Raw genomic sequence first — 12,800 nt, 5'->3', positions numbered from 1 at the left:
TCCCTTCTTCGGGCAGTATTATGTTCCATAAAGCAAGACAGAAGCGTTCCAAAGAAACTGAGCTACAAAAATATTACTAATCCTTGCATTTAATATAGCACCTTATCGTGTCATCAAAGTGTCTCAAAGTGCTTCAGAGAATTTGCTGCAAAGTCCAGTGACAGTGTATTTTACGGGCAAAGAAGGGAACGGAAGAATGGAAAACGGGGAGAGCTCTGGTAAACGATGTACAACAAAATAAATCTCTTTCACCATGACACACACGCACACACGCACACACACACGCACACACCCACACACACACACACACACACAAAACTTGGCGATTGGGGGTGAACGAAAACTTTTTTTTGAAAACAAAGGACCCAATGCTAAACCTTTGAACTTCAACTCTGAGTGCCAGTCAGTCGCTTCCATTCTTTACGGTCTCACATGAGAAAATGTTTTGACACGCAGCACCTCGGTTGCTTTACCGACGCTGTCTTTAGCTGCCATTTCCCACTTTGAGGCCACTTACTGCAGCAGCAGAAACACTCGGCTAACTCATCACGTCTCGTTTCAAAGCAGGTGCTTTCAAGACAACAAACAACGGAGAAGGTATATTTTTGCCCAAAAGGAAGTCACTACCTGGCAGCAAACGCTCCCGAGAGGGTGCACTTTAACCGGCCTCAATCTGGTCATGCATTCCTGCTGTGCGAAATCAGCGGAGGAAACAAATGGGTTCCAGCGACCATCTTGTCTGAATTCCCACCCCGTTTGGTTTCAGATTAATTTGATGGGAGTCAGCGCGCCTTTGCACTTCACTCTCTCATCTGGTAGCAATTGCACAAAAGGAACGAATGCTGGTGTGCGTCACCATGTTTCTGTCACTGGTTGGAAGGCAGTGTCTGGATCACCCGTGGGAAACACATTCCCTCGCTCCCCCCTACTCCCCCACTAATATTAAACAGTCCTCATTACAACTGAGCATTGCTCCTGGAGGAGAAATGGTCCAAAAAGGTTCTTGGCGATCGCCATTCGAGTGTGGCATTTTTATTGTTGTTATTAATAATAATCATAATACTTGTATTTGTATCGTGTCTTATCACGTCAAAATGCCCAGGATTTACTGTACAGTGTGAGCAAAGAATGGAATGACATGCCGCCCAATTACAGCAGATATATATTCTCCCCTCACTCCCCCAACGTTGCATACTCTGCCTTGCAAGTTGTTGCTGTTGTGAAGAAACTCCATTCACTTTAACGTCCATCTTGACAGGCACAGGGACCCCGGTTTAATATCTCATCCCATGGATGCTCTCCCCCCAGTATTGGACTTGAGTGTCAGCCTAGACTATGATTTCAAAGTCCTGACATGAGGCTTGAACCCACAAGCTTCGGACTCGGAAGGGAGAGTCTTACCAACTGAGTCAGGCTGACACAGAAGCTTAGGGTGAGTCAGACACCACAGTTCTGAAAATCCTCATGGTCTTATTAGTCTTTCGTTTGCCGTCTTAAAATTTAAGATCTTAAACTCACAAATTCAGGCTTAATTTGGAAAACGGACAGCAGGAAACCAGCTTTCCAAATTAAAACTGAATTGAAGAATTTTCTGAATCTCTGGAACTATCTTAAAACATTCCGACGATGGTTTTAATGTTAAAACCATGAGAAATTCTGGGGCAGATTGGGGAATGTTGTAGGCCTCAACAGACGATGGATGGATCTGCTTTATGTGGCCAGGAAGTTACTTTCGTCAATGAAATACAAAGCTACTTCAGCAACGTGAAACCTCTTCAAAATACTGCTTAGCCGAAGCAGTTGGAATGGAAAGGGTTTTAGAGGGGACACAGCTGCCTCTATCGTGAGCATGCCAGCGTGGTTTTGTTCCGATTGCATTTGCTGAACACGCACAGCTGGTTAACAAGTACACCGGAAGATACTGTCAGGAAAACAAAATTGCTCAGGATCTTCGTGGTCAGCTGTGTGTCCCCCAGAGACTGATAAATCCAGCGGCAGAACTTATTTGTTGCACAGCAGTAACTCGCCCAAGAAAAACATTGCAACATCTGCACAAATGTTGACGTTCTCCCATCAGATGTTCAGGAAAGGAGACAGGACAAAGGGTTTAAGTATATAACAGGTCATAGGCACCATCGATGGGACTAACAGGACAGGCGGGTCTGGATCTGAAATTGGGATGGAGAATGTACTGGGAACCGGAATCTACTTTGTTGCTCAATGGAAGTTTGGTCTCAAACATTAGCCTAATTCCCGAAAAAGAAGCAGGGCTAAGTCTAGGAGTTAATGAAGTGTTTTATCTGACTCACTGACACGTGTCACACATGCCAAAAAATTAAACACCCATTGATCCTGCTGAAGATTGACAAGAAAGTTGTTCTGTACAGAATCTGTACGAAACCTCCTGTTCGTCTCAAACGACGTTACCCATATTGGTCACAATTAAAGGGACTTTCTGGTATAACTTTTTCCGAGACTTCCTAATGGCCTCCAACTAAAGGTGCGACATAATAATCCTTGCATTTGGTAATAGTGCCTTATCACGCACGGCGTTATGCCAAAGGACGTCTCAAAGTGTTTCACAAAATGCCTGTGAAATAAAGTCACTGTGTATTTGTAGGCAATCGGAGCAGCACAGATCTCGGTTTAACATCTCATCCGAAGGACAGCACTGTATCGGATTGTCAGCTTAGCCTACGTGATTCCACATCCCAACCTGGGACTTCACCCACAACCTTCTGACTCAGAGCGAGGGTGCTGCCAGGCTGACACAGACACAAAAAAACGATCTTCACAATTTCTTCACCAAGATCAACGCCACCAACGCCAGCGCTGGTGCCAATCCATCACTTCACCACACGTCACCGCTCCTTAGTTCATGGAAGTGACGTGAATGAGAAGAATGTGCCCTGGACATGTTCCATTGCGGAACGGTCTCTTATTATGCGTTCCCGAGGGAGAAGGGAATAGAGGGTTGTGGGCCTCTGTGAAGCACAAACACTGGCGTGGACTAGTCTTGCTGAATGGCCCGTTCTTATGCTGTAACGTACCGAGGAACAACAACAACTTGCACGCATGTATATATCATATATATATATATATATATACACGTGCATATATATAGCGCCCTCCACGCAGAGTAGCGTCTCAGAGCACTTAAAGGAGGCGCTCTGACTCCAAGCCGGTCGAAAAGGAAGCGTTGTTGGCATTGGCCTTGGTGAAGAAATTGTGAAGATCGTTTTTTTGCGTTTTTTTCAGGCGGGACTGGAAAAAGGGGAGGGGGGCAAGGCGGAGGGATCCAGGGAGAGCATTCCAGAGATTCGGGGCATAATGGCTGAAAGTGCGACCTCCGATGGTGGAGCAGAGGGTGCAAGGGACGAGCAGGACATGGATCACACAAGATGCGCGGATTCGACAATCTACAATATGGCACTTGATGAATCTGTTATTAAAGCCTGCGGTGTTCAATCCCGAACAAGGCACACGCGATGTATTACCAACCAGACGCACCTCTACTTCACAGAAGCCACCATCCGCTTTGAGTAAAATGTAACCACGACTCAACCCCAGAGAAGCCCGGAAAGGCTTTCGGATTGTAAATCTGGTCGATAAACGTAGAAATCTCACCTTCCTCTCTCAACAGCCAAGGCATCTATTTCATCGAAGAAGAGAATCGAAGGAGCCACAGCCCTGGCCTTCCTGAAAATCTACGCAAACAAAGGAAAAATTAATGACCCGATGCCTCCCAAGACATTCAGATATCCACGCAACGTACGACAGTAAACCTCGCGTAAGTCTTATCTTTATAAAGCGTATAAGTCGTACATGCAACCGAGTCCCACAAAGTTTCTTATCAAAACCACTTTGATTTCTTTGCACTTGTCGCATTTTATAAGCAAATCATCTCCTAAATCGGGCACTGACCGGCCGGCTGCCTTGAATCAAGGGAAGTGACGTCTTGATCTGCCACTGCATGGACAGAAGAACTTAATTTCCCGCGATTCAATGCGATTGCAAAGTTGCGCAGAGACAGGTCAAGACGCAGGGAAAACGTAGTTTGGACCCGTCACCTCATGCGCCACTTACCAGCTTCAGCGACAAAGTACCGAAATGTAGATTATTGATTAACAAGTTTGCTTGTAACTCGGACTTCGCACAAGTCCTATTAAATGTTACGTTCCCGACTGATACGACTTGTGTGAGTTTTACTGTCATTAAAAGTAACTCGTTTAATACATTTCTCAAACGCCGTGAGTCACTGTGTGGCGTGAGCCCAGTAGGTGTTTTTTTTAAGTCTTTAGATTGTTCGATTACCCACGAATTCAATATTGACTGGTTCAGCATTGACTGGTGCTTGACCTTACGTTGGATATCGAGAGGATGTCTCAAAGCGCTTCCTTCAAAGGATTTACCGTAAAGTGCAGCGACTGTGTATGTTGTAGGTGGGACGCCTACAAAACATTACTGAAACGCTATTTAGAATCTGCCCACCTTACCTCTCGCACGGCTCGCTCAGATTCACCCACGTACTTGCTCATCAGTTCCGGTCCCTAAAGAGAAAGAAAGAGACCGAGATGTTGTTGATGTTCCATATTATGATGACAGGGTATACGAGAGCGGTAAATACAACACTCCCAAACACTAAACTCTTCCCATCACATCACAGTCGCACGCACAGGGAGTGTCCTCACACCAACAGTTTTTTTAAGTTTGAGTGTGTCCAGTGTTCTCCCTGCCGGCAAGATGGCTCTCTGCTCCTGGTTCCTGGGGTCTTCACGCTGGGGTGCGGGGTTCCAGTAGCCCTGCAGACCACCCGCTTTCAAGGCCAGTATTCACGTGTGAACCTTGGCAGTGAGTTTTGGCAGAACAACTCATCTGCAGAAGGCCATCACGCCTGAGCCTGACCTCGTCCGGCACGTGTCCTATTACGAGAGGGTGCCTATAGGGGGACCGGGAGCACGAATTCTGGCTGGTTTGGCCTCCCACACACACCCTGGGAAAACTGGGGCCAATTTAATTTAGCCTCCTCGTGCAACCTCAGCTGAAACCAGCAAACGTCACCGATAACAGAAACGACTGGCTCAAGCTTGAAGGCACATTTGGATCAGGAACAATCCAAAGACAAAGAAATAAATGACAACAACTCGCATTTACATAGAGCCCCTCACGCAGGGCAGCGGCCCAGGGCACTTAAAGCGAGTCTTTAAGGAATGAAGGCGATACTGACAATCCTGATTTGTAAATATTGAATCCTGCCGGTAACAGAACCTCCATCCTGCGGGGATTCCCCTCCTAGGGAGCCCCCACGTGTCACCGCGACACGTATCTGGTTACCGACAGGATTCAGGATCCACGAATCGGGGTTGTGACCCACTAAGTAAGCTGCTGACTTTCAATTTAGCACACCAACTGCTGGTAATCCCACTGGAAGTATCCGTTTGATCATCAGGGCGCAAAGCACGTTAGAGAGTCCTTCTTTTAATAACCGTAACACAGTGAAGGATGTGCACTGACTCCTCTAAACCACCATTAAATCAGATTACAACATGGTTAGCCTCCTACTGTCCCCGTTTCCTATTTAAGTGGAGTCCTGTAGCTCAGTGGTGAGAGCACTCGCCTCACAAGCGAGAGGACCTGGGTTCGATTCCCGGGCAGGGAAACCTTAGACAAGTTTCCTTACTCCACACGCCTCTGTTTTCCCAGCAGCCAGCAGGAACCTGGTTGTTAGTCGATTGGTGGATCAATTTTCCAGGGGTAATAATCCCTTCAAAAAACAATACATAAAACTAAATAAATTATAATTTGGTCACTCAAATTGGTCACGACTGTTTGTGGGACACTGCTGTGCCACAAAATATACAGTCAATTCACTTTATATTATATTCTGCGAAACGCTTTGAGAAGTCTAGAAGACGTGATAAGGCGATATATCAAAATGCAAGGATTATTATTATTATTTTTAAGGTTAGCCAATGTTTACCTCAGTGTTTGGACATTGAAGTGGGTCTTGCGCATTCGGAAAGGGATTGGTATTTCTTTTGTGAAACAAAAACAAGGCCTGTGAAGCACTACAATAACTTTTTCCAAGTTTCAACTAACCTTTAATCTCTAAATGTCTGTGTCTTAATAATGTGACCTGGGGCGATAACTGGAAAAGATATGAAGGCACAAGAGTGGGATGGAATTTGCAGGATTTCTGAGTCGGGTAACTTGGGACCTTGTTTCGTAAGCAGATCTGCAGGAAAGCCACTTTCAACCCAGTCTGATTCTGAAGCGGAGTTCCTAGGGATCGACGGGAATTCTAAAAGCAATTCTTGTTGTTGTTGTTGTTCTTCTTCTTTAATTAAAGATTCCATTGAGAAGTGCCACAAATTTAACCCCAGTGTGTTCAACGACGCTAGGGCCGTAAGCACACAACCTATAAAGCCATCATTCAAGCTGTGTGTGTGTGTGGGGGGGGGGGGGGGGGGGAGGGTGGGGGGGGGCGGGGAAGGAGGAGGAGGGAATTAAGGCTCATAAGGATCAGCTATCAGCAGTGGAAAATTGCTTGGATACGGGCCTCATTTTCATGTTTGATCAGCACAGAGGATTTCCTGGACACCCAAGTCATTCTATTTAGTTACAGTCCTAAAGCACTGGGGCTGGCGCTACAATCTGGTAAGAGAGCGCGAGTCACTCAGGAATACGTTTCATGATACAAACTTTGCCTTCGGCTTTAGAAGAGTGAAACGTAAATTTTCGGACAACGTTTCTGTCATTGCAAACGGTTAAACACACAAAAAAAAGTTAACCAGAGCTTGACATTGTTCTGAACGACTCACTGGTAAAAGGGAAGATAAGTTGCTGGTGGTTAATCTAACCTGGAGTTGAATCTCCTTACCAGCTAAAGGTTATTATAACGATGGTCCAACGCACGGCTACTGGGTTGTACACATCTAGTTTGATAATACTAGGTATCCTCGTTACCGTCTACAATAATAATCCTTGCGTTTCAAATAGCACCGTTCACAGTAGAAGAATGTCTGATGTATAGTACACACTGTGATGTAATAGTGACTGTGTATTTCGTAGGTGAAAAAAAGTCAATTTGGCACAGAAATGTCCCGTAGACAAACTTGAAGGATATATTTTGTTCGGGAGATTTGCGGCCAGATCACCAGGAGAAATGCACTACTTATTCAAGTAGTGCCATGGAATCTTTAACATTCACCTGGACAGGTAGACCTTCAGTTTCCTGTAGACATTTTACGTAGAATTACATATAAGTGCAAAGTCTGTAGAGTGCCGAATCTGACCATTTGGCCCAATCAGTCTGGATCAGTGTTTGCACGACCTCTTTGATGGCGAGTTCCACATTCGCACGGCTCTCTGAGTAAAGATTTGTGAGGATTTCAAGAAACTCCTGCTCGCTTTCGAATCTCTTCATCCCCGGGCACCTCCCTCCCTCTCCGACCTGCTTACCCCCCAACCCACAACCCGCTGCCTCCGCTTGACTGCCTTTTGCCTGTTCCTCGTGCCCTCCGTTCCACCATTGCTGGCTGCGCTTTCAGCCGCTACGCCCCGAAACTCTGGAACACTCCTCCTCTATCCCCCCGCCTCACCCCTTTCCTCCCCATCTTCAGGTCATGCCTGAAGATCTTCCTATTCCTATTCGACCGTGCCTATGGTCACCTCCCCCTCTCCCCCCGGCTCGGAGTCATGCTCCGCCACTGTCAAGCGCTCTGGGACGCTGCCCTGTGTGAGGGGGGCGCTGTATAAATGCAAGTTGTTGTTGTAATGATTATCTTATAATTACACCCCTTGTAATGGACCCACCAATAAGTGAAAAGCCCATTTATGTCTATCTTATTGAATGCGTTCGGTTTAATGTGAGATCCAAAGGACAGCACCTCTAACAACACAGGAAAGTCTGAGAGCCTGAGATGACAATTATCTTTAAGCATACTGGGATTCATCTGTAGAATCCATTTCCCTCTTCCAGTTTACCCCACACATCTCCAAATTCATCTGGGTTTCAGACAAAGGAGGAAGCAGAGAGGTGGGTTTAGATCAAATCTGCAAATTAGAAGATTGTGTTCTTCAGTGCAGAAAACAGATGTGAGATTCATCTGAAATTACATACACCGCCAGCACCTTCTGAACTGACACGTCAAGGGAGTTGACTCACATCTGTCAACAAGCATCTGCAATACCTTCCTCTGTGCAAGGTTTCCTCCCGTGTGAGACGAGAGATCGACCATCTCTCTGGGTGGGGATGCTAGCACAAGTGTCCTGGCCTCGTTTTTGTATATTTGCATAGAGTCCCCTCTGAGATGTCTCCATTCAAGACTAAACCAGCACAGACAAGGTGGAGGAAAGGGCAAGGAAGTGGGATTGGAATGAATAACTCCAGTGGGGAAGCTCGTACCAGCACAGAATCATACTGAAAGAATAGGAGAGTGGGATTCGAGTCAATAGCTCCAGTGGCAAATTCTGGCCCCAGCAAATGCAAATGCTTGATGGGCCAAGTGGCGTCCTTCAATGTCTGAGCTCATTTGTTGTTAATGATCCTATTTCATTTTTTTGTAGTTCCCGGGGGGAAGGGAGGGGAATGGAAGGGAGGGAAGGGGGAGAAGTGAAGAGAAATTGAGTTGGGAGCCACTCTGTGTTCAACTGGAGCTCCCAATTTAACCCACTCCCTTGATTTTGAAACCTATTTCTAGTCCAGTACTTGGACATCCTATGTAGTGTGGATTTTTCTCTGTTACACTGATGGAAAATATCAGACAAAGAAGACCGTACATCTAAAACCGAAATGACGACAAAGGAGGAGGCAATTTAACACGTGCGCATGTTGACAGTTGAGTTATTAGCTCTAACCCCATTCCCCTGCTCTTTCCCCCATTGTATCTGTGCTCTCTCCTGGGCCAAGAAAGATACATGGCAGCCACAAGTCTTAGCAAGGGGAAATTTTGCATAGAAGATGTTGCAGATGTTGTCTTTTCCTGGTTTGTAAGTTAATAAAATGTACACTAAACGGTCATTAATCACCACATCAGACTATCAGAGGCAATGAATGACCTCCAGTTGCAGTGTCAGCCAACAATTGTACAATGCACGTTGCCTCGAATATTTACTCCTACCTTATGAGAGAAGACTGAAAATCTCGTATCTGGTGCTAACGTGTATAAGAAGGAGTGCCCTATAAACGCTGTCAGACTGATCCAAAACCATTTGTGCTTTTCATGTCTTTCAGGACATGATGGGAGATTTGTTGAGCAAACAAAGATGGTTCTGGAGAGCGCACAGAACTGAATGGCGAACAGCATCAGCAAATCCGAGAGGGAATTAGATAGGTATTTGGCAAAGAATTCAATTGAGGGGCAATGAGCGATCGAGAAGTGTAGGAATATTTTTTTTTTAATAAAGAAATTTCGACCCTTGGACCAGCCAGATGGGCTGCAATAGATTTTTCCGTCCTGCACATTCCCAGGTTTTAGTATTTAAACAAAAAACACATTCTTCCTTCCCCACTCCCACCCCCATCACCACTCTCTCTCCTCCCCCCACCCCCCAATATGCACAGAAGAATGATTCCTCCCACAACAGTTGACGATAATGTTACATTTAGTTTTGTCGCGTTTCGCCAATAAAATATTACAGTCAGTTCACTTCACAGCATATGCTGTGAAGCGCTTTGGGACGTCTCGAAGACGTGATAAGTACAAGTGTCAAGTACAAGTATTACTATTATTATTATTTGTAGAGCAGGTTACTAAAACAAAACCCTGGGCTCTTCCAATTTGCTTTTCCTCCCTCCATGTAGCTGGCTGTCAGCCTGGCTCAATTGGTGGTACACTTGCCTCAGACTGATTCGTGAGGGCTTTGAAACTCACAGTCTAGGCTGACACTGCAGCGCACTGGCATAAATTTTAGCACAACAGCAACCGATTTAAGGGTTGGGTTAACCGTGTGCAAGCATATGTGTGCGGAGGGAATTGCAGGTGCCCTTTGCGTGATTAGCGACCAGCGAAAAAAGACTGCAGGCAACTCTGGCAAGGCTGGGCTTTATTGGCCCAAAAAACCTTATGTCCCTGTTGCCAAACCGGTTGGAAACATTCATCAAAGGGTGAGCGACACTCTGCTCCAGAATCTCGCCAATAGTCTTTCACAAGGAAACATAACGCAAGCCAACGATCTCAAAACGTATTGATCCAGTCAGGGCGGGGAGACGCAGAGGAAGCTCCATTAAGTACAATAAACCGATGGGATGATAAACTGAATATCACGTACACCCGCAGCCCCCCATCCCGCCCCCTCACCATGTCAAGCACAAGACAACTCGCGAGTCCCATGCTCGGATCCACACACCTGGCATCGAACCACGCAAGATCAAACCACAGTTTCTTTCATCACAGCTAATTTACAGGGTAAGATCTGAGCAATTGGGCAAGTTTCCTTCCTCCCCACACCTCTGTTTACCCAGCAGTAATAGGAACCCGCCTGTCAGCCGATTGGGGGATCGCTTTTCCAGGGGTAATAATTCCTTCAAAAAAAATATTAATAATAATTTGGTCACTCAATCCACGACTGTTTGTGGGACACTGCTGAGAGCAGTCGGCTGCCACGTTTTGCCCTCAAAATACACAGTCACTACACTTTACACTCCTACCCACATTCAGTGAAGCGCTTTGCGACGTCTCGAAGATGTGATAAGGCGCTATATCAAAAGCAAGTATTATCATTATCATTATTATTGCTTCACACAGGAATCGAGGGGGTCTTCAAGTCACAAACCATCATCAACTCTGACATGAAATTATATCATTCATACAATAACACTGTCCGCACAACCTGTGTGTTGCCACTGGGTGTGAGAGCACGTCTCACTGGACAAACAGAGGCCATGCTGTAGTGCACCGCAGCTGCAGTGAGGGTTGGACTTTAACAGAGACCCAGCTACAACAACTTGCACTTAATTAAACAGTGCCTTTCAAGTAGAAACATGTCTCAAAACGCTTTAGGGAGAACGATTAGGGGGCCCGAGCAAGCCGGCGGAAGATGTGGGAGTTGAGGAGGAAGGTGACTAGTCGAAAGTGGAGTCAAGGAGATCGTTTAGTTTTTCTTTCGAGAAAGGGCTTTGAGAAAGAGCATCGGACTGCAACACAGAGAACAACCTTGTCCACAATTTTCATCCACAAATATACAGCCAATTCACTTTACAGTCTATTTTGTGAAGCGCTTTGAGACGTCGCGAAGACGTGAAAAGCGCTATATCAAATGCAAGGATTATTATTATTATTATTATTATAGTGTCAAACCACACTGCTGTTTAAGCGCTCTGAGACACTAATCATTGTGAGGGCGCTATAGAAATGCAAGCTGTTGCAGTATAAAGTGTTACGATGTGCACAGTACTGTATGTATTACCTTCACAGCCAAAAAGTTCAATCCACTCTCACTGGCCAAGGCCTTCGCGATCATGGTCTTGGAGCATCCGGGAGGCCCGTACAGGAGAATTCCTTTGGGAGGTTGGATCCCCATCCTGACAAAGCATTCCGGGTGCTTGAGTGGCCACTCCACAGCCTGTCTGAGTTTGACCTTCACGTCTTCCATCCCTCCTATGTCAGACAAGGACACCTGCAGCACGAAAGGGGATCAGTCAGTCAGTCAGTGGCTCTATCTCCACACTTCTCCTTTGCGGTTTAACTGCTGGATTAAACATGATGCTAACTGAATAAAATTCACGTAACCCGGCCTGTCTGCCCCACCGTGGGCAGGCAGGCTAGATTCTAACCCTCTGGAACTCCATCCCAAGTCCCTCCGACACACTCTGTCCCCATTCAGGGTCCATCTCAAGATGTTCTTCTTTGATCGCGTTTTCATTAGAAGCAGCGAGCAAAGGGTTCAGAGTTCTGAGCCAATATATAACTCAAGTCCCTGCCAATCATCAAGTCTCTAAAATACAGGATCATCCTGCGTACAACTGAGTTTTCTTCATTTTTTCTGGCTTATATACCCCTCCTCGTCCAAACTCACTCCAGAAATTCAAATTAATTGGCTGTTCATTAATTTTAGCTTTGTGTGATGTTACTGGGGCAAATCAGCTGTTGCATTTGTCTCCAACAACATTGACTTGTTTCTAAATCATCTCACTCCGCGGAGGGCATTGGGGGTGCTGTGCATCTGTAAGGTTGTGATCGTTGCATGCCTATCTTCTCACAGCAGAAATGCAAAACTATAAGGACTTCCTTTCGCAGTTTGAAGAACGCATTTAGCATTCTCAGCACAGACCGACCGGGAGAGAGCTGCAGGTATTTTCCTCAACGTGACTACAGTCGGCCATTCATTCCTGTGTCAACGAGGAACAAGTCCGCTTTCTCCACCCAAACCGAGTGGCGTCGCAAATTGGCTGAAAACCATAGATTTTAAATAATTCATCCATCTATGTCTGCAGACTATGGAGGAGCTGGCACGATCTTGGAGCTAAATGTCAGCCTGGCTCAGTTGGTGGCATCTTGAGTCAGTGGTTGTGGATTCAAGTCCCAAGTCAGGACTTTGACCTCACAGTTTAGACTGATACCTCGACGCAGTGCTGGGGATGTGCTGCATGTCGGAGATGCCGTCCTTCAGAGGAGACCTTAAACCGAGCCCCAACAACAACACTGACAACAACGTTCAGGTGGACATTAAAGATGCAGTGGCACTATTCTGAAAGAAAAAAAAGCAGTTTCTTCCAATGTCCTGGCTAACAATCCTCCCAATAAAATGTTTTGGTCGTTCACTTTATGGCTGTTGGTGGGATATTGCTGTGTGTAAAT

The 12,800-nt window shown here is 45.9% G+C and overlaps 1 protein-coding gene across 2 annotated transcripts in view; it reads right to left on the bottom strand.

The window, feature by feature from the left end:
- The window catches only part of spata5 (spermatogenesis associated 5), a 158,345-nt gene that overhangs the window by 121,068 nt on the left and 24,477 nt on the right, over positions 1-12,800 (bottom strand). For both annotated transcript variants that reach the window (XM_007908282.2, XM_007908283.2), the window contains exons 11-13: positions 11,410-11,619; positions 4,497-4,550; positions 3,628-3,707 (exon numbers count right to left, since the gene is read on the bottom strand). In XM_007908282.2, coding sequence (XP_007906473.2) covers positions 3,628-3,707; positions 4,497-4,550; positions 11,410-11,619 — 344 coding nt within the window. The remainder of the gene's footprint in view (positions 1-3,627; positions 3,708-4,496; positions 4,551-11,409; positions 11,620-12,800) is intronic.

This window comes from Callorhinchus milii, unplaced genomic scaffold (genome assembly GCF_018977255.1).
Source record: "Callorhinchus milii isolate IMCB2004 unplaced genomic scaffold, IMCB_Cmil_1.0 Scaffold1, whole genome shotgun sequence".
Lineage (NCBI taxonomy): Eukaryota > Metazoa > Chordata > Chondrichthyes > Chimaeriformes > Callorhinchidae > Callorhinchus > Callorhinchus milii.
The sequence above is the reverse complement of the archived record's forward strand: the minus strand, read 5'-3'. Positions and strand labels throughout refer to the sequence as shown.